General features: G+C 44.0%; 1 protein-coding gene across 4 annotated transcripts in view; it reads left to right on the top strand.

The window, feature by feature from the left end:
* Positions 1-23876, top strand: part of sec16a (SEC16 homolog A, endoplasmic reticulum export factor) — a 69721-nt gene that overhangs the window by 23708 nt on the left and 22137 nt on the right. For all 4 annotated transcript variants that reach the window (XM_059638242.1, XM_048558739.2, XM_048558737.2 and 1 more), the window contains exons 6-19: positions 184-376; positions 3717-3879; positions 4114-4262; positions 4995-5056; positions 5628-5766; positions 6665-6898; positions 8694-8791; positions 10426-10507; positions 12452-12569; positions 16227-16338; positions 18374-18479; positions 18616-18756; positions 20463-20576; positions 20677-20896. In XM_059638242.1, coding sequence (XP_059494225.1) covers positions 184-376; positions 3717-3879; positions 4114-4262; positions 4995-5056; positions 5628-5766; positions 6665-6898; positions 8694-8791; positions 10426-10507; positions 12452-12569; positions 16227-16338; positions 18374-18479; positions 18616-18756; positions 20463-20576; positions 20677-20896 — 1931 coding nt within the window. The remainder of the gene's footprint in view (positions 1-183; positions 377-3716; positions 3880-4113; positions 4263-4994; positions 5057-5627; positions 5767-6664; positions 6899-8693; positions 8792-10425; positions 10508-12451; positions 12570-16226; positions 16339-18373; positions 18480-18615; positions 18757-20462; positions 20577-20676; positions 20897-23876) is intronic.

The following is a 23876-nucleotide window of genomic DNA, read 5'->3' as shown; positions in this document are numbered from 1 at the left end:
TGTAACATGTTACCTGTTAAACAGTTTGTCTTTATACAAAGTAATTTCCATGCCCAGCTAAAAACCACTCTGACTCCAAGCTACTAAGTCAATAGAGACTGGTCGGAGAGGATTTAGGTGGGTGGGTGGAAAATTTTTATTCAAGGTTTCATTCATTTCAATAAATTGGCTCTTGTTTAAAAGGCGAAATGGATTTGAGAACCTCTGGCACTACGACCCTCGCTATGATGTGAGCTTCGATGAAGGTAGTCGGCAGGACCTGTACCCCGATGAGATTGATGGGCACAGCACACACAGTGAGCAGTCTGTTCACAGCGTACTGAGCTCGCACAGTGTAAGGAGCAGGCGGAGCAGCTTTGGCTCCCGGTCTCATCAGGTGAGGAGTGCTGGTGATCTCAGCAGACATGTTAATGTAGTGAGTAGTTAAACAGTTGATTGGGGTTAATAGTTTAAATTACTGTGGAAACATAAAGGGAAAGTGCTGGAACTGATGGGTGGAAGGAACAGTAGGACTGAGTAATCGTACAGTCTTACAATACAGGAGAGGCCTGTTGGCTCATTGAGTCTGTACTGTCAAAAATGCACTATCTACTCGTCCCACTTTCCTACTGTAGGTCGACAGCCTTAAATGCCTTGATATTTCATTCCAAGTGCTTTTAGAGGTTGAGGGTTCCTGCCTCAACTACCCTCACAGGGACCACATTCCAGACCCCTCTTGTCTTTCACCGTAAAATTATATAACCTTGTTATTGACCCATTCAGGGGAGCAGCTGCTTTCCATCCCCCCATCCATGCCCCTCATAATCTTATACACCCGTATCAGGTCCCTCTGCCTTGAGCTTTTCTGCTCCAAAGAAAACAACCTGAGCTAATCCAGCCTCTCTCCAGAGCTAAGCAGCCATATCCCAGGCAACGTTCTGGTAAATCTCCTCTCCTCCCTTTCCAGTGCAGTCACATCCTTCCTATAGTGTGGTGACCAGAACTGCACACAATACTCCAGCTGTGGCCTAACTAAAGTCTTGTACAGCTCCAACATAACCTCCCTGCTCTATGCCGCAACTGATAAAGGCAAGCGTTTGCATTGTTGACTCCACTTTTTTACCTGTGCTGCCTCCTTCAGGAATCAGTGGGCAATCGTCCAATACCCCTCTTCCTCTGTGCTTCTTATTGTCCTGCCACTCATTGAGTATCAATCAGTAAATTCTGTATGCAAAAAGTAGTGTCTTGATTCCAAAATAAAGACAGAAAGTGCTGGAGAAAATTAGTGAGCCTAGCAGCATCTGTGGTGAGAGAATTAATGTTTCAGGTCCAAGAAAAGAAGTTAACTGGACTTGTGTGTTTCCTAAGCAGAAAATGAGGGGTTCCTCCAGCTTGCTTTAGTCTTCACTGTAGCTGGCCTAGTTTGGAAATATTAGTACAAGAGCAAGATGGTATATTGAAATGTCAAGTAACTGGAAGGTCAGGGCTATTCTTACTGACGGAATGGAGGTATTCAGCAAAGCAATGACCCAGACTGCATTTAGTCTCACCGTTGTGAGTAGTGATATATAATGCAGATTGAAAGGAATACAGATAAACCTCCGTTTCTCTTAGAAGGTGTGTCTAGGCCATGGACAGTGAGGAGGTAAGAGGGCAAGTCTACACCTGGTGACTGTATAAGAAGGTGTTCTGTGGAGTGAGGAAATGATAGGACCAGCAGAAAGCAGATCAGGGAGTTACAGAAGGAGCTGTCTCAATGAAATGCTGACAAGGGAGGAGAAAGGATTGATGTCTGGTGGCACCCTGCTGGAGGTGGCAGAGATAATTCAGAGATTGGTGTATTGATTCTGTCTCATTGGCCATGGGTCAAATTAAGATTGAGGAGAGTCTGGGACTGTCAGTTGCTGCAGGTGAGAGGAGGCCGGAGCTGTTGATATGGATAATTAAAGAGAATGAGGAGTTGCTGTGGGCTCTGCTGATCTTTAACTTTTGGGTTTTGAGATAAAATGACATTCTGTTTTGATTCACCAAAATATTTTTATTAGCTATTCGGGACCAATACAACAAAAATGTATACTGCTAAAAGTAATAATAAACTAAACCCTAGTGAGACTCCCTGGGTGAAAAATAATGAAGAATTGAGGATGAGGAAAGACAAAATGTTTGAAGTTCAGAGACAGTAGGCAAGTGTGTTAGAGGTAATACAGTGAAGAGGAAGCATGAAGTTAAATTGTCAAGGAACATAAAATTGTGAAATATTTTCACAAGCACATCTATTAAAAAAGGTTGTCATGGGAGTAAGATCATTAAATGATCACAAGATAATACAGCAAGTATGATCAAGCAATGGCAGAAATATTAAATAATTGTTCTGCTTTATTATTGACTGAGTGAGAAATAACTATTGGATGACATTGAATGATGAGGGAAATGAGATTAATGCTTCCAAAATAAAAGGGGTGTTTGTTGGGGGAACAAATAATCAAACTCAGGATAAATCACTTTGATGGATTACATCTTTTTTAAAAAAAACTGCCTAGGGAAGAGATAGCATAAGTATTACTCTACAAATTTCATATTTCATTAGAAAAAGGTGTAAGATCAGAACATTAGGGCATAGCTACTCTAATTCATGTATTTCAGGGGACAGAACACAGCCTGTGGATCAGGCAACTTAATATTTAGGCAGCAAAAAGTAATGATGATACAAAGTGAGTTAGGAAGAGAATATAAGGGTGCTACAAAAGATGTAAATAAGTTGAGTTCTGATAGTCCTTTCACCTAGAGTACAAAGTGGGAAAATGTAAAATTGTCCATTTTGGCTGATAAATAATGTTTCTTTTTTATTCTAAACGGTGAGAGACTGCAGAGCTCTGTGATACAGAGCGATCTGGCTAAATGGAGACCGTTCAGAGAAGGTTTATCAGAGTGGTACCTGGAATGGATGGGTTGTCTTATGAGGAATGGCCGGATAGGCTGGGCTTGTACCTGCTGGGGTTTGCAAGAAAATGGGACGACTGGATTTCAGGGAAACCTAAGCGAGCACGTGAAGCAGAAGGCAATAATAGATTGGGATGGTAGATTTAAATGAAGAAAGATGGGAGGATGCTTGAGTAGAGCATAAATGCCAGTTTAGATTGGTTGGACCAAATGGTCTTCCAGGCAACCCTGTAATGGTCAGTCAGTAATAAAAGCAGAAAATTTTGGAAAAATTTGGCAGATCAAGTGGAAAGAGAAACTGATTTAATGTTTCATGTTGATGATCTCTCAGCAGAACTTCTTCACTCCAAATTTCCAGCATCCTTATGTTTTGTTTTATAAGTTAGTCTCTGTTTGCTTTTGAACAGATGGCTGTTTTCTTGCTGCTGACCTCTGGAAGATCTTGTCATTCACTGTGTGAAATATTGAGTCCAGAACTGCCTAAATGTATTCCAGAGCTTGTGTCTGCATGCACTTCCTGTCAACTATTCTGTAGGAAATTCTTGCATTCTTTTCTGTAATGGAATCTGTATATGTAAGCGTATCACACTGTAATTACACTTTCAGACCAAGAGCTATGGAGTATTCCTCTGTCAGGAACATGTACAGTGATGTGTTTACATATGCAGTTTCCATCAAAATCTGGAGATAGGAATTTATAAATGGAATGCTTAAAAATAAAGGCAAAATAGGCTGGGCTTTATCCCTGCATCCTCTGCTCCAATTATCAGCACTTTCTAACTTCTCTCTCCTTGCAGAATCAGATTTACAGAAGTCAGCAGGACTTGACTGAAGGACAAGCTCATGCAGCCAGCACAGATTACACTTATGGACAGTACTCTCAAAGCACAGTACATCCAGGATACTTGGATTATCAGTACAGTTATCCAACAGAAACTGGTTGGCAGCCCGTGGAGAAAGGTTTGTTCCTCTAATGTACGCTACTTCACATCAGTGTTCAATTCAATACATCACTTTAATTGTGGATTTTCCATAATCATGAATATACAGAAATGTGTTTTGGTCTGGAATCTAATGGAGGGGTTTGAGAAGATTTATATATTGAATAATTGGTGCAAGTAACAGGAATCAAATGGAGAAGTTTGTTCAGCCTGTTCCATTCTTTTTCAGAAAAACTGTTCTTTTTGTTTTTAGCTGCAGCTCCACCAAGACCAGTGACCCCTGAGAAGTTCACAGTTCCTCATCTGTGTGTCCGGTTCAGCCCCGGAGGGCAGTTGCTGAAAGTATTGCCCAACCTCCCTTCAGAAGGACAGCCTGCCTTGGTGGAGCTGCACAGTCTGGAGGTACCTTGGGGAGTGGGGGAGGATGGGTATGTTCTCTACATTGTCACACAGTGCATTAAGGAGGCATGAATTTAGTGTTCCGATGTTCATTCTGTGGTTACTGCAGTTTGCTGCTTTGTGTTCACTGTTGCCTGAATCCCCTGACTCAGACCTTACCAGGTTTCTGGCATATATATCAATAGAGCCACCGTTTTCCAGTTACATGTAGAAGCTTAGACCAGAGAAACTCTTGCTTCCATGATTAAATTTTTACCATCGCAAGCTGTAGATCAGAATTCTGGGGAGCAGAGCAGAGTACCCTGGTGGGGTGGGGGTGGCAGTGGTGGCACAGTGTGGGGCAGAAGGGTGTGGGATCAGGGCTTAAACTGTTACTGTTCCTGAGTTGATCTTTCAACACTGCACTGAGTGACCATAACTCTTCACCTTCGACAGCTCTCATCCAGAAAGACATGATTCTTTCAGATGCTGCCTGACCTTTCAGTTATTTCTGACCTCTCCTGATCACTGGCCTTGACCAGGGGCTTGAGCTGGAATTTGGTCTATGACCAGATTTAATGTCTTCTAATCGAAGATTCTGCTCCCTCCCGATTTTGAAGGCTTGTGAGGGAAGGAGTCCACTGGATTGATGAGCTGCACTGTTTTAAATCAAAGCTTCGGTTAATTTTGAAAAATAATTAATTGTATAAGCTACTTATTATTTTGGCTGATGTTTGGGCTGGTTTGTTTTTTCAGATGACACTGCAGCACATGCCTGAACAAGAAGACCTGAAGAAGTTCCCAGGGCCACTGGTGAAGTAAGTCTTTTAATCCCACACCTCACTGAGTCTGCTCCTGAGCAAATCTCAGAATTTGATTTAGTTTACAAGGTCTGCAGGTTTTAGTAAGCAATCTCAAAGCGGTCCTTGAGGGAAGGAAATCTGCTGGCCCTACTTGGGCCAGTACGCCAGTGTAGTTTTACTACTCCTTTTAAAGTAGCTAAGCAAGATGCTGTCTTTAGACTGGGAACTGTCTGGTCCGTTTGGCACAATGTGTAAGAATGGAATATACGCATAATGACCACAGCTCCAGAATCGCGTGTTTGATGAGTGCAATGAGCCATGCTATAGATCTGTCTTACACTGTATCTGAGATCCCAATATAGATTCTGTGGGAACATTACTGATTACATCCTACCAACAAGGGTGTTCCATTTAGGCCCTCTCACTGTATCTGCAATCTCCCAGTAATTGCTGATCCACATTACCAGGTTGCCTGCGATTTTATGCATGGCTGATCTACCCAGTTACTGCTTACATATTCTTGTGCCTGTTTATTAATTATTGAGTTTTAAGGGTTCAAGGTTCTTTTCTGATTACTTTTCTTTAGGGAAGAGACTCATAAAGTTGATGTTATCAACTTTGCTCAAAACAAGGCCACGGAATGCCTGAGGAATGATGAGCTTCTGGATAAGGAGTCTGCCAGCCTGTTGTGGGAACTGATTGTGCTGCTGTGCAGGCAGAATGGGGTGAGTCTCTGCACTATGAGCCTTCCACAGTGAAAAGTTCACCTCCAGTGCTAATGACTGATATACAATGTTTGGTAAACAATTTGTTCAAACATACCACGTCAGAACGGAAGTGTGTCCTTTACTTCCCCACATATAGGAGCTGATAACTACAACATTGGAGCTAATCTAATAGCTTTCAAATTGTTTATAAAGAGGAATGTTAATCTGTTTAGTCTCTCTTCACATTTAGTCTTAGAAAGGTGACGAATGAGAACAGGGAAGCTGTTGGCTGTGTGGAGTGAACGGGAAAACTTCTTGGAGACCTGTCACCTTGTTCATTTTGCCCTTGGCCCGCTGAGCTGAATAGTGTGTGAATTAACTGCATATTGCCAGTGTTGTAAGCACTAAACAGCTCAGGGAGTTGGCCCTTTGCCATAGCAACATGGGAGGTTTAGATTCAATTCCCACACCAGACCTAAGCATAAGCCGGACACTGTTGGTGTAATACCGAGGAACGAGGTGTTAACCTGAGTCCCTGTTTATGTCAATGCTAAAATCCCATGGCACTGTTAAGAAGAATTCTACCATGTGTTACGGCAATACAGATCCTTCAAACAACCTCACTAAAGAATCCGTTAGCTGGTCATTGCTGTATGTAGGAACATGTTCACAAGTTGGCAGCTGTTTTTCTTATTTTAAAATGACTATTTCAGTAAGTGTGAAAAATATTGTTGCATGTCCTGAGATAATGAAAATTGGGATTCTTTCTTTAATTCCTGTACATCTAGTTTACTTGGTAATAGCTAATTTTATTGCCATTGGCTACAAACCCATGCCAGGGTGTGAAGATAACTTAATGTGTGCTAAACTCTTTAAATTTAAACACCAGCTTTAATGTCATTTATGTATCTTGCAGACAGTGATTGGTACGGACATTGCTGAACTCCTGCTGCGGGAGCATCGGTCCGTTTGGCTTCCTGGCAAATCGCCCAATGAAGCAAACCTTATTGACTTCAACAATGATTTGGTTCCACGTGCAGAGGATGAATCTTCCCTCTTCACAGACAGCTTTCTTGATGGTAACGCTGCAGAAAACCCTGTCAAGGACACAGAACGCTTCCGTGAACTGCTGCTGTTTGGCCGCAAGAAGGTGAAAGTCTGAGTCGGACCCACAACATCTGTGCTGGAGATATACTATTTCAGAGCAGACATAGACCACTCAGCCCCTCATCTGCTGCTTTATTCAGTATGATCGTGGCAATTTGATGATTCCACATTCTCTCCTGTTCCCAATTATGTTTCAACCCCTTTCCGCAAGAATTTGTCTACATCTGCTGTAAAGAAAATCAAAGTCTCTCTTCCGGAAAAGCTGATGGAAGTAGAGTTCCAAAGCTTTGCAACCCTTAGCGAAAATTCTTCTCTCTATCTTACATGGGTGACTTTTTCACTTTAAACACATACCTCTAGTTTTAGATTCTTCCACAAAAGGATACATACGTCTTCTACGCATTCAGTGTCAAGACAACCAAGGGTCTCAATGTTTCAATCATGTCACCTGTTACCCTTGTAAGCTGCAGTGGGTACAAGCCAAACCTTCCTCGTAAGGCATCCCACTCTTTGCAGATATCAGTCTAGTAAACCTTCCATGAGCTGCTTCCACTGCATTCACAACATTCCTTTAATAAAGAGACTGGTACTGTACAGCACTGCAAAAGTGATTCTCCTGGTCATTGACCCCTCTATCAAAGGGACAAGGTTCTTCCTGTCTACCCTATCAATGCTCCTTTCAATTTTATACTCAATCATGTCCCTTCTCCATCTCCTCCCTTCCAAGGAAAACAGCCAAGTCTGTCCAATCTCTCTTCATAACTAAGCTTGAACTTGAGCTCTGGCAGTATCCTTATAAATCTCCTATGCACCCTGTCCAGTGCAATCGCATCCATCCTTAAAGGTGGATTCCATAACTGCACACATTACTCTCACTGTGGGCTAACTAAAGTTTTATACAGTTCCAGCATAATCTCCCTACTCTCAAATTCTATGCCTTGACCAATAAAGGTAAGTATCCCATGTGCCTTTTTAACCACTGCATCCACCTATCCCACTCATCATGTATTCCCTTGCTTGTGGGCACGGATCACTCATTGGGATTGAATTCAGTTTGCCATTCATCTGCCAATCTGATCAGCTTGTCTTTTGTTTTCTCTGACTTTCTGTCCAATGATCTCCTTGATTCCTGGTGCTTTGAATTCTGTAGGCAGAACAGCAGCTTACAACAAAAATATCTGGCTATCATCCAGGCTTTGGTTACTTCATTACAGAAGAGACCACCTACTTCTGCAGTCTGTATACCTCTCCGTCTGGATTGTTCACACCCAAACTGTTCACCTGCCCAGGAGCCAATCAGAATTGCCTTCATGCTGATGATTACTGGCATCCGCAGCTAGTTCTGATTCCATGAACCAATCAGTTTCAGTCAGGAAGGTCATCCTGAGCACCCCCCCAAAACGCTGTAGTGTCTTGGATCCCTTCCCCCACTGCTTGAGCAAAAACAACACTTCCAATAATTTGTGTTTTAAAAAGTGCAGCAGCTCTTGATTTAAAGTGGTCCTTTTTCCCCATTTGGTCCACAATCCTTAATAAAGTTTTAAAAAGTGTAGTCTTTACTGCAGTAAAAACAAATTGCTGGAGAATCTCAGGTAATGCATCACTAGTGGAGAGAGAAAAAGTGCTAACGTTTTGAGTCTGACTCAAGTTCTGAAGAAGAGTTACGTTGAGCTAGAAGCATTAACTCTTGTTTTCCCCTCTCCACAGATGCTGTCAGGTCTGCTAGTTCTAGCACTTCCTGTTTTTATTCCTGATTTCCAGCATCTGCAGTATTTTGCTTTCATTTGTGTAGAGTCTATGGCATCCCCTTTTGAGTGGTGTGGTTTCTCTGTCTACAGGATGCCTTGGAGTCGGCCATGAAGCATGGCCTGTGGGGCCATGCTTTGTTACTCGCGAGCAAAATGGACAGTCGGACGCATGCAAAGGTTATGACCAGGTAGGGCAGGTTTACAGCATTTTGCAACCCTGTCCTTTGTGTTTGTCAGCTTGGTAGAACTGTAAAGCAGAGAGGTTATGTCAAACTTGTATAGCCCCTTGGTTAGACAACTCGAGAAGCACTGAAGCATTCTGATCTCAAATTAGCAAGAGGATATCGAGACACTGGAGAAAGTGCACTAAGGAATTACAAGAATGATATCAGAATTGAGAGATTCAATGCTGGGAAAGATTAAACTGACTGGAATTAAAGCTAGAAAAGACAAGTCTGAGGGTTGACCAGATAGAGGTCTTTAAAAGGATGAAGCGATTAGATAAGTTAAAGGCAGAGAAGATGTTTACAAAGACTTCCTTAACGTGATGCCCAATCACTTAACGTGATTGTTTTATAGCCAATTAAATATTTAATGGGGTTTTTAAATTCTTAAAGTATTTTTTGAAGTGTGGTTATCTTTGCAATGTAAGAAAGGTAGTCCTTACTGGACAATGGAGAGGGTAAGCAGAACCGAAACTATGGCTTGAACATGATGGGTTGAGTTGCTGGCTTACTATATTGTAAAGTTCAGTATTCCTGTACTAGCTCTGTGATGACCCACTGGGTTGAATAGTGGGCCACTGCCCTGCCTGCATTGATTGAGCCTTCAATCCTGCCCCTTTAAGAATGGTGTTATCAGCCTCAGAATTCAGAAGGAAAGTGAAGCTTCTGCTCCCAAGATGTTATAATCCCTGCTTTTTTCTTTGTTCATTTCTGGGATGTGGATGTCGCTGGCTGGCCAGAATTTCTTGCCTATTCCTAGTTGCCCTTGAGAAAGTGGTGGTTGCCTTCTAGAACTGCTGCAGTCCTCCTTCTGTAGGTTGATCCACTATACTATTAGGGAGGGAATTCCAGGATTTTAACTCAGCAGCAGTGAAGGGAAAGCGAAATATTTCCAAGTCAGGATGGCGAGTGGCTCGGAGGAGAACTTGCAGTGGGTGGAGCTCCCATGTGTCTGCTGCCCTTGTCCTTCTAGATGGAAGTGGTTGTGGGTTTGGAAGGTGCTGTCTGAGGATCTTTGGTGAATTTCTGCAGTGCATCTTGTAGACAGTACACACTGCTGCGACTGAGCATCAGTGGTGGAAGGAGTGGATGTTTGCAGATGTGGTGCCAGTCAAGAGGGCTGCTTTGTCCTGGATGGTGTTGAACTTCTTGTGTTGTTGGGGCTGCATTCAACCAGGCAAGTGGGGAGTATTCCATCACACTCCACACTGTAGTTTTCCACACTGTTGTTAATTTAATCTAATAGCTCCTGACTTGTGCCTTGTAGATGGTGGACAGGCTTTGAGGAGTCAGGAGGCGAGTTACCTGTCGCCATATTCCTAGCTTCTGGCCTGCTCTTGTAGCCACTGTGTTAATGCGGTGCGTCCAGTTGAGTTTCTCTGTTATGGAGTTTGTGCTGGAATGTAGGCAGTGCGGGGAAGGGAGTGAGGGTCATTAAAGTTCCAAGTACTGGACCAAGTGTTAGATGGGGTGAAGAGGGACTCGGAAATAAATGGCATAGGGCAGCAAAGAAAGGACTGACTTCTTTACAGCGCGTTTTATGAAATTTACTCGGTGACATTTACAGACTAATAATTAACACTCTTCTCTTCGCTCAGATTTGCCAACAGTCTGCCTATCAATGACCCTCTGCAAACGGTATACCAGCTGATGTCTGGGCGCATGCCAGCTGCAGCCACGGTTAGTCCTGCTAAAGTTACTTCTCTGGAACCTCATGATTAAACTTCCTTCTACACTGTCCCCATCAGACCCTCCTAGGATAGGAACACAACAGGTTAGATACAGAGTAAACCTCCCTCCACACTGTTCCCGTTAAATACTCCAAGTTTCAGCGCGAGATTAGATACAGAATAAAGCTCACTCTACATTATCCATGTCAAGCACTCCCATGACAGGCACAACCAGGGTTAAATATGGAGTAAAGCTCTCTGTACACCGTCCCCATTAAACACTCAGGATACGGACATTACAGCGTAATGCTCTCCGTCTATAATGCCCCCTGTCAGACTCTCCAAGGACAAGGACTGCATGGGATTAGATACAGAATAAAGTGCTCTCTACATTATCCACATTAAACATTTCCAGGGCAGGCACAGCGCAGGTTTAGAAATGGTTTAAAGCTCCCCTTTACACTGTCCCCAACAAACGTTATGAAGGACAGGTTAGGTACAGGGAAATTCTATTGAATTTTCACCTTCTGATTTGCATTTTCAAAATTCATTCTTGGAGTGTGGGCATTGCTGGTGTGGTCAGCATTTATTACCTGTCCATAGTAGACCTGAGAAGGTGGAGTTGAGCTTCCATATTGAATTGTTACTGGTGAATTTGATACTGCTGACAGCTTGTTTGAGGACTGTTCAACATCACCCTTGTTGGTGTAGAACTGAAGTCGTATATGGAGCAGGCCTGCTCAAATGAAGAAGCAGTGGTGAAGTGGTAATATCATTTAAAGTAGTAATCCAGAACCCCAGCTTAATGTTTTGGGCACGTGTTCAAATTCCACCATAGCAGATGATGAAATTTGAATTGAATTAAAAAAAAACTGGAAATAAAATAAAGCCTCATAGTGAATGCCCCTGTCAAGCAACATACAAATTGTGAGATTCACTAATGTCCTTTAGGGGAAGGATATCTTCCATTCTTATTGGCTGGTTTCTGACTCTATTCCTACAGCAGTGTGATTAACTCTTAACTACCCTCTGGACACTTAAGGTGGGAAATAAATGCTAGTCTGGCCACTGATTCCCACTCCATGAGCACATTTTAAAAAGAAGGTTTCCTTTCCCAAAGGGCATTAATGACGCAGTTGGTTTTTTAAGATAATCTGCCAGGTTCGTGGTTTTACTGACTTCAGTCCCAGACTTTTTAAAAATTTAAATTCATCTTTTCAAACTGTCTACAGCTGGGTTTGCCCCCTGGATTTACTCAACCGCACGGTGGCCCAATGGTTAGCATTGCAGCCTCACAGCGCCTGGGACCCAGGTTCGATTCCAGCCTCGGGTGACTGTCCGTGTGGAGTTTGCACATTCTCCCTGTGTCTGCATGGGTTTCCTCTGGGTGCTCCGGTTTCCTCCCACAGCCCAAAGATGTGCAGGCTAGGTGGATCAGCCATGCTAAATTGCCCGTAGTGTTCAGCGGTGTGTGGGTTATAGGGGGATGGGTGTGGGTGAGATGGTCCAAGGGGCGCTGTGGACTTGTTGTGCTGAAGGGCCTGTTTCCACACTGTAGGGAATCTAATCTAATCTATTCTAATCTAAATTTATCACTACACTACCATTTCTGTATCAAGTGCCCTCTTCTGAAAAGCAGGCATTGGCAGGTTGGGTAATGCATAGCAGGACGTTATTGACCTTGGTGAAGACGCTTCCTGTGTTTGAATAGCTTGTTAGTGTTGTTAGGTACCAGAGACTACTGAAAAACCACCAATAAAACCCATCAATTTAATGAAGAACTAGGCTATGAATTGGCTTCAAAGAAAATACTTCGAGTGCCCGTGCTGCCCAGCTTGTTTTAGTTACTAATGCACTGAGCCACAAGTTGCTTGATGAGGGGCATTGTATAAATCCATGAATCTCTGGAATAAGATGTTGCCAGTCTGTAAGTGTGTTGTTTCTTATATTGCAGTGTTGTGGAGATGAGAGGTGGGGGGATTGGCGGCCTCACCTTGCCATGGTGCTGTCCAACCTCTCCAATGGCCCAGACCTGGACAGGAAAACCATCACGACAATGGGCGACACACTCGGTAGGTCACAGCTCCACCATGCCCTGACTTTTGGGACCTTTTCCCTTGCAATTTTTTCTCCTTCCCGCCTCCACGAAGCTTGTAATCCACCCTGTACCTCACTCTCCATTTCCCTCCTCTCACCCCAACCACAACTCTGAGAATGAAAGGACTGTGCCGCTGTTATTTCCCAACCAGGTTTGGTAATATATTTGTGTATTGTCCCCATTTTTTTCTCCCACCAGGCTCTGGCTTTGCTTCAGCTACTTTTTCCTTTGAATCCCTGAAGTGTGGAAGGAGGCTATTTGGCCCATCGCACCTGTACTGACCCAGACCCAGCCTCCACCGTATCTCTCTAACCCTGCATTTCCCATGGCTAGTCTGCCTAGCCTGCTCATTCCTGGACACTGTGGGGCAACTAGCATGGTCATTCCACCTTACCATATCTTTGGACTGTGGGAGGAAACCAGAGCACCTGGCGAAAACCCACGCAGACATGGAGAGAGTCTGCAGACATCCCACAGAGGGTCGCCGAAGGCCGGCATTAAACCCAGGTCCCAGGCACTGTGAGGCAGCGGTGCTAACCACCGAGCCACCGTGCTGCCCCACGTTTCAACCTCTGTCACCTTTTCATTTCTGGTGATATTTTCTGCCTAAAGAGCCTGGCATTTAGCAGATGTCTTCCTTCTGATGAAGATGTGTGGAAAAAGGAAGTGACTGCCCTTTGAGGTAGCAGTTGTCCAAGATGGTAGTTGAAGTTAATGGGAAGTGGGACATGTTCTCTGATGGATGAATTTGTGCTTGACACAAAAGAAGATAGGTATGGTTCATAGAGGCCAGCCCTAGGACATTTGAGATCTTAGGGGCAGTGTCTTAAAACCAACCATTTGTGCAATGTTAAGCATCGTTCACGACGCTTCGGGTATTGAAACAGTCCTTGTCTGAATACAGCAAAACTTGGACAGGTTACAGACGCAGGCTGATGAGTGGCCAGTAACTTTCCTGCCACATAAGTGTCAGGCAATGACAGTCATCAACAAGGTGCGGGCTGGAGGCTGTTGTATTGTGGTAATGTCACTGGGCTAGTAACTTAAAACCCCAGGTAATGTTTTGGGCAAGGGGTTTGACTTTCAATGTGGCAGATGGTGAAATTCAGTTTAAAAGAATAAAACTCTAGCTGGTGGCCATGTGATCATTGTTATAAACCCCATCTAATTCACACATGGTCTTTCAAACTTGAAATCTGCAATGCTTTCTTGATCTGACCTACAAACGCAAAGCAATAGGATTGAGTCTCAACTGCCGTCTGCGCAAACAGTTAAACAATAAAGGCCAGCCTTTCTGGTGATGCCCATATTCCATTATCAAATTTTTAATAAAATTACCGCTGCTGAATCCCCCACCTGTCCTTGTTGGTATTGAATAGAAATTGAACTGGTTCAGTTGTATAAGAACAGATTGGAGGCCAGGTATTCTGCAGTGAGTAACTCACCACCTGATTCTGCAAAGCCAAGGCACGAACCAGGGGTGTGATAGCAGACTGTTCAGTTGTGTGATTGAGAGCAAGTTCAACAGCACTCAGGAAGCTTAACAGCGTCAAGTGCAGTATTATGGACTTCCGAACAGCGGTGTGGATACACTTGCACCTGACAGCCGCCACCTCAAGGGCATTTAACAGAGGCAACAAAATTAAAAATTAAAACAAAAAGCTTGCACCATTTATTAAAATGTTTCTCAGTTTATTTCCTGCCAAGCCTTGCTTGATGCTCTGTCCAACGGAATAATTATTGTTAGCGGCTTCATGAACTGCTGTCACAAGTATCTTCTGACCTTGCTGTTTGTAACTGTCACCCACGCTGATTTTATTTTCGTATGAATCATAGAACATTACAGCGCAGTACAGGCCCTTTGGCCCTCGATGTTGCGTCAACCTGTGAAACCAATCTGAAGCTCATCTAACCTACACTATTCCATTATAATCCATACGTTTATCCAATGACCATTTAAATGCCCTTAAAGTTGGCGAGTCTACTACTGTTGCAGGCAGGGCATTCCACGCCCTTGCTATTCTGAGTAAAGAACCTCCATCTGACATCTGTCCTATATCTGTCTCCCCTCAATTTAAAGCTATGTCCCCTCGTGCTAGCCATCACTATCCAAGGGAAAAGGCTCTCACTGTCCACCCTATCGAATCCTCTGATCATCATGTATGTCTCTATTAAGTCGCCTCTTAACCTCCTCCTCTCTAATGAAAACAGCCTCAAGTCCCTCAGCCTTTCCTCGTAAGACCTTCCCTCCATACCAGGCAACATCCCAGTAAATCTCCTCTGCACCCTTTCCAATGCTTCCACATCCTTCCTATAATGCGGTGACCAGAACCATACGCAATACTCCAAATGCGGCTGCACCAGAGTTTTGTACAGCTGCAACATGACCTCATGGTTCCGAAACTCAATCCCTCTACCAACAAAACCTAATACACTGTATGCCTTCTTAACGACCCTATCAACCTGGGTGGCTACTTTCAGGGATCTATGCACACGGACACCGAAAACACTCTGCTCATCTACACTACCAAGATTATTACCATTTGCCCAGTACACTCTATTCCTATTACTCCTTCCAAAGTGAATCACCTCACACTTTTCCTCATTAAACTCTATTTGCCACCTCTGAGCCCAGCTCTGCTGTTTATCTATGTCCTTCTAACCTGCAACATCCTTACGCACTGTCCACAACTCCACCGACCTTAGTGTCGTCTACAAATTTACTAACCCATCCTTCTACGCCCTCATCCAGGCCATTTATAAAAATGACAAACAGCAGTGGCCCCAAAATAGATCCTTGTGGTACACCACTAGTAACTGAAATCAAGAATCAAGATCCTTTCTGAGTAACGCTGCATTCATTTAGGGCTACTCCCTTTATCTGTTCTGCTTGTCTTTTTGAATTTTGCATTTTAGAATGTTTATTCACTAACCTTGGTCACATTGAAAAGTGTGAGCCATTCAATCCCCCCCAAAATCTGCTCTACTATTTATGAGACCATGGCTGACCTTGAAGTGATTAATCAAAAGACTTGTTATTAGCAATGCAGATTTGTCCACAGATTTAGAATGGGTTGTATGCTTAAATAATGAACCTTTAAAACCTTCCATTAAACTCTGTCTCTTTTGGTGCATTCTGCATGCCTTTGCCTAAATACTCTCACTGTTCTATTGCCCGATGTTTCTCTTTAGATTTCCAAACTTTTCCTTCCACAAATCAACAACACTTTCCTTTCTCCGCCTAACCCCCTGACCTCCTTTTATATTAAAGCCTGAGTTATGAAATCAGCCATGATCGTATCAAATAGTGGAACAGGTTCAAGGGGCTGAATTGCCTACTCCCAATTCTTGTATGATTCTTTAGGGTGCTAATCCTAGGAAATTCATGGTAGTGACAGAGTATTGAAATCTGGAACTCTACCTGAAAGAGCTGTTGAAGCTGGGGGTCACTGGAAACTTGTAAACTAAATGTTGGATTTTTGCTGGGCAAGGGACAGTGTGGTAGAGATCATCCATATTCTGATTGAATTGGTGAACAGGTTACCCAGGCTGAAAACTGCTTCCTGTTGCTATGTCAGAGGGCCGAGCAAACATTGTGAAGGTGTTGACAGTGGGGTTCCTTCTCTTGCAGCTACCAAGGGGCTGTTGGATGCCTCTCATTTCTGCTATCTAATGGCTCAGGTTGGATTTGGAGTGTACACCAGAAAAACCACCAAACTCGTTCTGATTGGCTCAAATCACAGGTGAGTTCTCATGGGCCCTGTGCTTGACAAGAAAGAATATCATTCGTACAGCACCTTTCCCATCCCTGGGTCACCCCAAAGCTCTCTTCAGCCAGTAGAGTAGGTTTGAGGTGCAATTACTGCTGTAGGCAAATGTATCAGCTTGTACACAGCGGGTTCCTACGAGGTCAAGACCAAATAATCATGTTTCATTTTAGGAGAGTTTAGAAGATAAATATTGGCCTGGTGTGAGATTTTCCATTCCTATTCAAACAGTGGATATGGGATTTATTTTCAGTCACCTGAATGAGCAGACATCTCAACTGAAGGATTCAGCCCTAGAAACTGCTGCATCCCCCTCAACTGTAATATTTCTTAAAATCCCTGCAGTCTTAAAGTGGGGCAAATGTGAGGTTGCCATCTGAGCCAAACGAACAGGGAGATGACAATCCGTGCCACAGAAACGTGCAGCCCAAATAGAGGAATATTTTCGTCAGAGCTAAGTCTGCTAGATATGTGTTTATAGAGAACGCTGTAAAACAGTGTAAAAGATCTTAAGAGACCTCGAACCCTGACTGACTGTCTTGCCCAATCATTCTTTGTCCTTGTGAATGCATGCTGAAAATAGACATCTGATAAAGAGGGTTAAATGAGCTGCAGGCTGGTTACTTGCTGTTTGATTAGAAATTGGGCTGACATTTGTTTAATTTGGGTCCTAGGATCGTAGCTGAATGTCGCCCTGCAGGAATTCAAACAAGAAGGCAGCACAGGAGTAATGGCCAACAATATAAGATAGTTATTAATAAACCAATGGAGAATTTAAGAGAAATTTTTTACCCAGAGTATATTTAAAATATGGAACCCACACTCTTGGAGTGGTTGAGGAGAATAATTGTGTTTAATTTATGGAGAAACTGGTAAAACATGGGTATGGGATTGAGAATTGGATAAGAATATTGAGAGACATGGAGTAAGGATGGGTGAATAGTTTTGCAGTACATCCAGCATCTAAATTAATGAATGAATAAACTGGCTCCTGGCCGGTTGGTCTCATCTGTTCCTCTGTTGCAAATGCAGCCTCAAGCATAAGAGTTTGGGATTTTCTGTCTGGTTATGAGCTACTTTGGGTTTCTCCTACGTTTTCACTGTCCAGCATCTTGGTGAAGCCCAGTATGTTGACCCTGACTGAATGCAAAAATATGAGAGCAGAGCAGGTTTAGATCTTGAGTGAGGGAGGATCCTAGGACAAGGATCCTTTCTAAATCTTGCACTTGTATATCACTTCTCACCAGTGAACTCTCCCAACGAACTTGATGATCAATTTGAATACTTTTTGAAATGGACCCACTGAAGGACTAGCAGCAACCATTTTGTGCACAGCAGGCTGCCAAAAATAGCATCTGGCAATGACAAGATAATAGTTATTGGATAGGTAATGACGAGGGCACAGTAGAGCATCTCCTGCTGTTCAAAATAATGTCATGTGATCTTTTATCTGCTTGGGGGCCCTTGCTTAAAAGTCCTAACTGAAAGATGGCCTCCAACAGAGCAGTTTCTAACTGCACTGGGAGTACTGTCTGTGCTGAAATCTTTGGAGGACATTGAAAGGTCCTAGTGTGGGTGAGCAGAATTCCTCAATTTCTTTGTGGAGCTTTGAGGATTGTAATTCAAGACAGTGTTTGCATCTCCTGAGATCTCTTTAACCATTTAACAGAGGAAACTGTCCTTTATAATGCATATTGACTTAGCACTAGCAAAACTATTCCATAATCTGGGCTCCTCAGTTCTGCGTCTGCCTATTTGTCTTTGTTGACAGCAACCTCACCAAAACCGCGGTTCTGGGACTTTAACAAATATTACGGGCTGACATTCTGGAACGGTTAAGGGATGCAGCGCTTTCCTGAGCAGAATCTTTCATTTGATATATTGCCTATTTGTATGTAGAGAACCCCCTCATATCACTCATTCGTTACTATGAGGGGGAGAAAAAGGTCAGAGGTTTTGCCTGTGTAATTTTTTTTAATGTTGTTTTGAAATGGTTCTTTACTGTTTCCAGCTGGTCCTTTCTGAAGTTTGCTTCAAGTGGGGCCATCCAGCGCACAGAGGCATACGAATACGCACAGGCGTTAGGCAACCAAGTCTGCTTCCTCCCTAACTTTCAGGTACATTCATGTTTACTGTGCTGTTGTACCCACACCTTTACCATCCCCCATTGATTTGATCTGTGACTGTAACGTTGCATTTTGACTGCGCACAGTTTGTAATGTATGATTTGTAATTCACTTCCTCCCTTCACAGGTATTTAAGTTTATTTATGCCTGCAGACTGGCTGAGATGGGTTTAGCCGCACAAGCCTTTCACTACTGCGAGGTCATCGCGAGGACTGTTCTCAAGAATCCAGCATATTACTCAGCAGTGTTCTTGAGCCAGCTTATTCAGGTATGGAGACATTTAGTATAAATGTAATAAAATGTGAGGCTGGATGAACACAGCAGGCCAAGCAGCATCTCAGGAGCACAAAAGCTGACGTTTCGGGCCTAGACCCTTCATCAGAGAGGGGGATGGGGGGAGGGAACTGGAATAAATAGGGAGAGAGGGGGAGGCGGACCGAAGATGGAGAGTAAAGAAGATAGGTGGAGAGGGTGTAGGTGGGGAGGTAGGGAGGGGATAGGTCAGTCCAGGGAAGACGGACAGGTCAAGGAGGTGGGATGAGGTTAGTAGGTAGCTGGGGGTGCGGCTTGGGGTGGGAGGAAGGGATGGGTGAGAGGAAGAACCGGTTAGGGAGGCAGAGACAGGTTGGACTGGTTTTGGGATGCAGTGGGTGGGTGGGAAGAGCTGGGCTGGTTGTGTGGTGCAGTGGGGGGAGGGGATGAACTGGGCTGGTTTAGGGATGCAGTGGGGGAAGGGGAGATTTTGAAACTGGTGAAGTCCACATTGATACCATATGGCTGCAGGGTTCCCAGGCGGAATATGAGTTGCTGTTCCTGCAACCTTCGGGTGGCATCATTGTGGCAGTGCAGGAGGCCCATGATGGACATGTCATCAAGAGAATGGGAGGGGGAGTGGAAATGGTTTGCGACTGGGAGGTGCAGTTGTTTGTTGCGAACTGAGCGGAGGTGTTCTGCAAAGCGGTCCCCAAGCCTCCGCTTGGTTTCCCCAATGTAGAGGAAGCCGCACCGGGTACAGTGGATGCAGTATACCACATTGGCAGATGTGCAGGTGAACCTCTGCTTAATGTGGAATGTCATCTTGGGGCCTGGGATGGGGGTGAGGGAGGAGGTGTGGGGACAAGTGTAGCATTTCCTGCGGTTGCAGGGGAAGGTGCCGGGTGTGGTGGGGTTGGAGGGCAGTGTGGAGCGAACAAGATGAAGGGTCTAGGCCCGAAACGTCAGCTTTTGTGCTCCTGAGATGCTGCTTGGCCTGCTGTGTTCATCCAGCCTCACATTTTATTATCTTGGAATCTCCAGCATCTGCAGTTCCCATTATCTCTAGTATAAATGTAATGTTGTGTTTTAATTCTTAAAAATGAATCACTAATAAATCCAATCAAGAATTCAAGAGAAACCTCTTTATCCAGAAAATGATGAGAATGTGGACCTTGCTCCTATAAGGAGTGGGTTGAGGTGAATAGTATTGATTTATTAAAGGAACGCTGGAAAAATGCATGAGAGGGAGGACTAGAAAATATACAGATAGGGTAGAGGAAGAGGTGTCGGTGCAAGGCTCACGTGGAGCAAAAATAAATAGGAGGGCAAAATGGCTCCTTTGTGCTGTGACTCCAGCGTAAGTCTAACAGCTTGACTAAAGCACTCCAGTGCGGGAAAGGACCAGATAACCTCAGATACGCTGTTAATTTATCTATTAATCTTAGTCTGTGGGGTTGGGGGATGAGGGGATGAACTGTAGTTGAACTCAGGGGGAAGGAAACCAGCCTGGCTTTTCTTTCTTCAAAAGTTGAGAATGGGCATCATTTTGAGTTGGATGCTGTTAAGCTCCTGGTATTTTGGGGATCTCTTGTTCAGGGTGAGTTTCAATCTGTCTGCAGAGTGGACAATAGGGGCTGTTACAGGGATGGCATCTGAGCCACAGTTGCTGAATATTTTCTTTTGTCTCTCCTCACTTCCCTCTGTGCTGTTCCTGAGCAGATTTCCTCCCGGTTGCAATTCTTTGACCCTCAGTTGAAGGAGCGGTCAGAGCAGGAGTTGAATGTGGAGCCGGATTGGATTAAACAGCTCAGGCAAACTGAAAGCCAGTTGAAGGTGAGATTACACCTGTGCCCTGTCTGGGAGTGGGCTCCTCTATCTCTCACTACCTCTCCTTCTTCTTTTCTTAAAATTCTTTTTGCTTTTCTCTCTCCAGGATGGTGCTTTTGTTTGCAGGTCAGGCAGAGCTACACCTCAGCTTTTCTGTTCCAGTACTCCCAGTTCAGAGTATGACCAGGTCAGCCAGTCAGATGGGCAAGTGACAGGCTCCCATGAGGAGGCTTTGGGCGTGGACAATCCACTGATGACATCCTTTGCTCCAGACACAGGATTGCCAGGAATGCCTGGAATGCTCGGAGTGCAGCTCATGCCACCAGGTATCTGAAGGGGACAAGGCATTGCCTGCTTTCCCCACCCTTTACCCTCCAGCATTTAATGTAGAATTAAATCATAACGACAGAAAGCAAACCATTGAACCCATCAGATGCATGCTAGTTTTTGTGCTCCATATGATTGGCTACCAACCCAATTGACATATCCTTTGATTCCTTTCTGTTTTGGGCTGGTCTAGCTTTCTCTTAAACGTGTCTTTTTGAGGAAGTGACAGATGATTAGAGGATAGAGCAATTAACAAATGACTTTTACTAAAGAGTTTGACAAGGTTCGTCATGGTGGACTGATCAAGAAGATTAAGTCAGATGGGATCCACGGCGAGTTGGGTGCAAAATTGACTTGGTCGTAAAAAACACAGGATAGTTTTGGAGGGGTGATTCTTTGTTTGGAGGTCTGTGACAGTTGGATTTCACACATATCACTGCTAGGGTCTCTGTTTATAATATATACTAATGATTAGATTACCTACAGTGTGGAAACGGGCCCTTCGGCCCAAGAGGTCCACACCGCCCCTTGAAGCATCTCACCCAGACCCATCCCCCTATAATCCACACAACCCTGAACACTATATGGGCAATTTAGCATGGCCAGTCCACCTAACCTGCATATCTTTGGACTGTGGGAGGAAACTGGTGCATCTGGAGGAAACCCACGCAGACACGGGGAGAATGTGCAAACTCCGCACAGACAGTCGCCCGAGGCTGGAATCGAACCCGGGTCCCTGGTGCTGTGAGGCTGCAGTGCTAACCACTGAGCCACCGTGCCGCCCTAAATTTAGATGAAAATGTAGGTGGTCTGATTAGAAAGTTTGCAGACAGCATGAAAATTTATGTAGTTGTAGATGCTGAGGAATATTGTCAATGGATACAACAGGATAAAGATCAGTTGGAAAGATGGGTGGAGAAATGGCAGGTGGTGTTTAATCTGGGCAAGTGTGAGGTTATGCATTTTGGGAGACCAAATGCAAGACAAAAGTGTACAGTAAATAGCATGGCATTTAGGAGGATTGACATACAAAGTACGCAAGTTCATAACTGCCTGAAAGTGGCAAAATGAGGCATAGGGCATGCTTACCTTCATCAGTCAGGGCATTGAATATAAAAGTCATATTGCGGCTTTAGTTAGGCCACATTTGGAGTATTGCATGCAGTTCTGGTCACAATAGTGTAGGAAGGATGTGGAGGCTTTGGAGAGTGTGCAAAAGAGGTTTAGCAGGACAGTGTTGCAGCAAAGGAGTAGGAGAGTCGATGTTTCAGGCCTAGACATCCTGATCAGTCCTGAAGGAGGCTGTAGGCCCAAAATATCGACTCCCCTACTCCTCTGATGCTGCCTGACCTGCTGTGTTCCTCCAGCTCCACATTGTATTAACCCTGACTCCAGCATCTGCAGTTCTTGCTGTCTCTGAGTGACATTGCCTGGATTGGAGTGTATTAGCTATTAGGAGAGTTTGGACTAACTTAGATTGTTTTCGCTAGAGTATCAGAGGCTGAGGGCCAAAGTGGTAGAAGTACGTAATTTTATGGGCAGCCTGGATAGTTGGGAGTCTTTCTCCCAGGTGGAAATATCAGTGTAACCAGGTGTAATGTTTAAAGTAGATATGTGAGAAAAGGTTCTTCATGCAGGGGATACCTACCAAATGCAGTGGAATAGAAAGTTTAAAGAAATCAATAAAAAAATTAAAAATTAAAATAACTTTAAACAAAAAAAGATTGGGAATGTGTCCAGAAAGCTGTTGACCCATGTGAGATTAGTGAGGTATTGTTAGTTTAGTGATGTTATCACTGGACTGGTAATCCAGAGGATCAGGCTAACGTTCTGAGGCATGGATTGAAATTTCACTTCAGTAGCTGGTGAAATTTGTATTGTATGATCTGGAATTAAAAGCAAGTCTAATGGTGACAACATAACTGTTGTAGTAAACATCTTTCTGTTGTGTACTTTAGGAAGGAAATCTCTTTACTTAGTATGGTCTGGACCCACAGCAAGGTTGACTCTTGACTGCTGACTCAGCAAGCCTAAAAAAAAAATCAATCTCGAGGACAATGAGAGACAGGCAACAAATGCTAGATTTGGTAGTGATGCCACATTCCATGCAAGAATGATCTACAAAGTCAATGGGATCATGTGATTTTTGAGGCCTTCTAGACTTGACCTCCAATCCTAGAGGGCAAGGGCAGCATGCCTAGGTAAACAACATTGTTCCCCTGCAAACTGGACAATAAATGCAGGCCTTTCCATCCCTTTCCTGCGAACTTCCAGCCACAAGGCTGGAGACTTCTCTCCCATTGAGCAGGAATTATATTTAAATGTGAAGTGTGCTGCCATTCGGTTAAACAGCTTGAGTTCATTGTAAGTTGCTCCCTACCTGAAGGTGGTACGGTGGCTCAGTGGTTAGCACTGCTGTCTCATAGTGCCAGAGACCGGAGTTCGATTCCACCCTCTCGTGACTGTGTGGAGTTTGCACGATCTGTGTCTGCGTGGATTTCCACCGCATGCTCCAGTTTCCTCCCACAGTCCAAAGATATGCACGTTAGGAGATTGGCCATGCTAAAGGAATGTATAGGTTAGCTGTGCTAGCCATGGGAAATGCAGGGTTTTGGGGATAGGGTGGATGGGTGGGAAGCTGTTTGGAGAGTCAGTGTGGACTTGTTGGGCCAAATTACCTGTTTCTACACTGTAAGGATTCTTTTCTATACCTAAACTTAAACCTACAGCCAGATTGTACAAGGATGATGTCAGAGTTGAGTAGAGACTGGGAATTCTCCCACCACCTCTGCCTCCTGTGTCCAAAGAACGACTGTGGATGCTTGGGAGGGATCAATTAAATATTACAAAACTGAAATTGATTTTTTTTGGGAGAACCAGAGTTCAGGTTTCATTTCAGCTGTGATTTCACAGAATGACAACAGGCTCAGGAGGGCTGAATTGCCATCACCTGTTCTTATGCAGCAGATTTGAGGAGGG

Source organism: Stegostoma tigrinum, chromosome 29 (assembly GCF_030684315.1).
Source record: "Stegostoma tigrinum isolate sSteTig4 chromosome 29, sSteTig4.hap1, whole genome shotgun sequence".
Lineage (NCBI taxonomy): Eukaryota > Metazoa > Chordata > Chondrichthyes > Orectolobiformes > Stegostomatidae > Stegostoma > Stegostoma tigrinum.
This window is presented reverse-complemented; position numbering and strand designations above follow the sequence as displayed.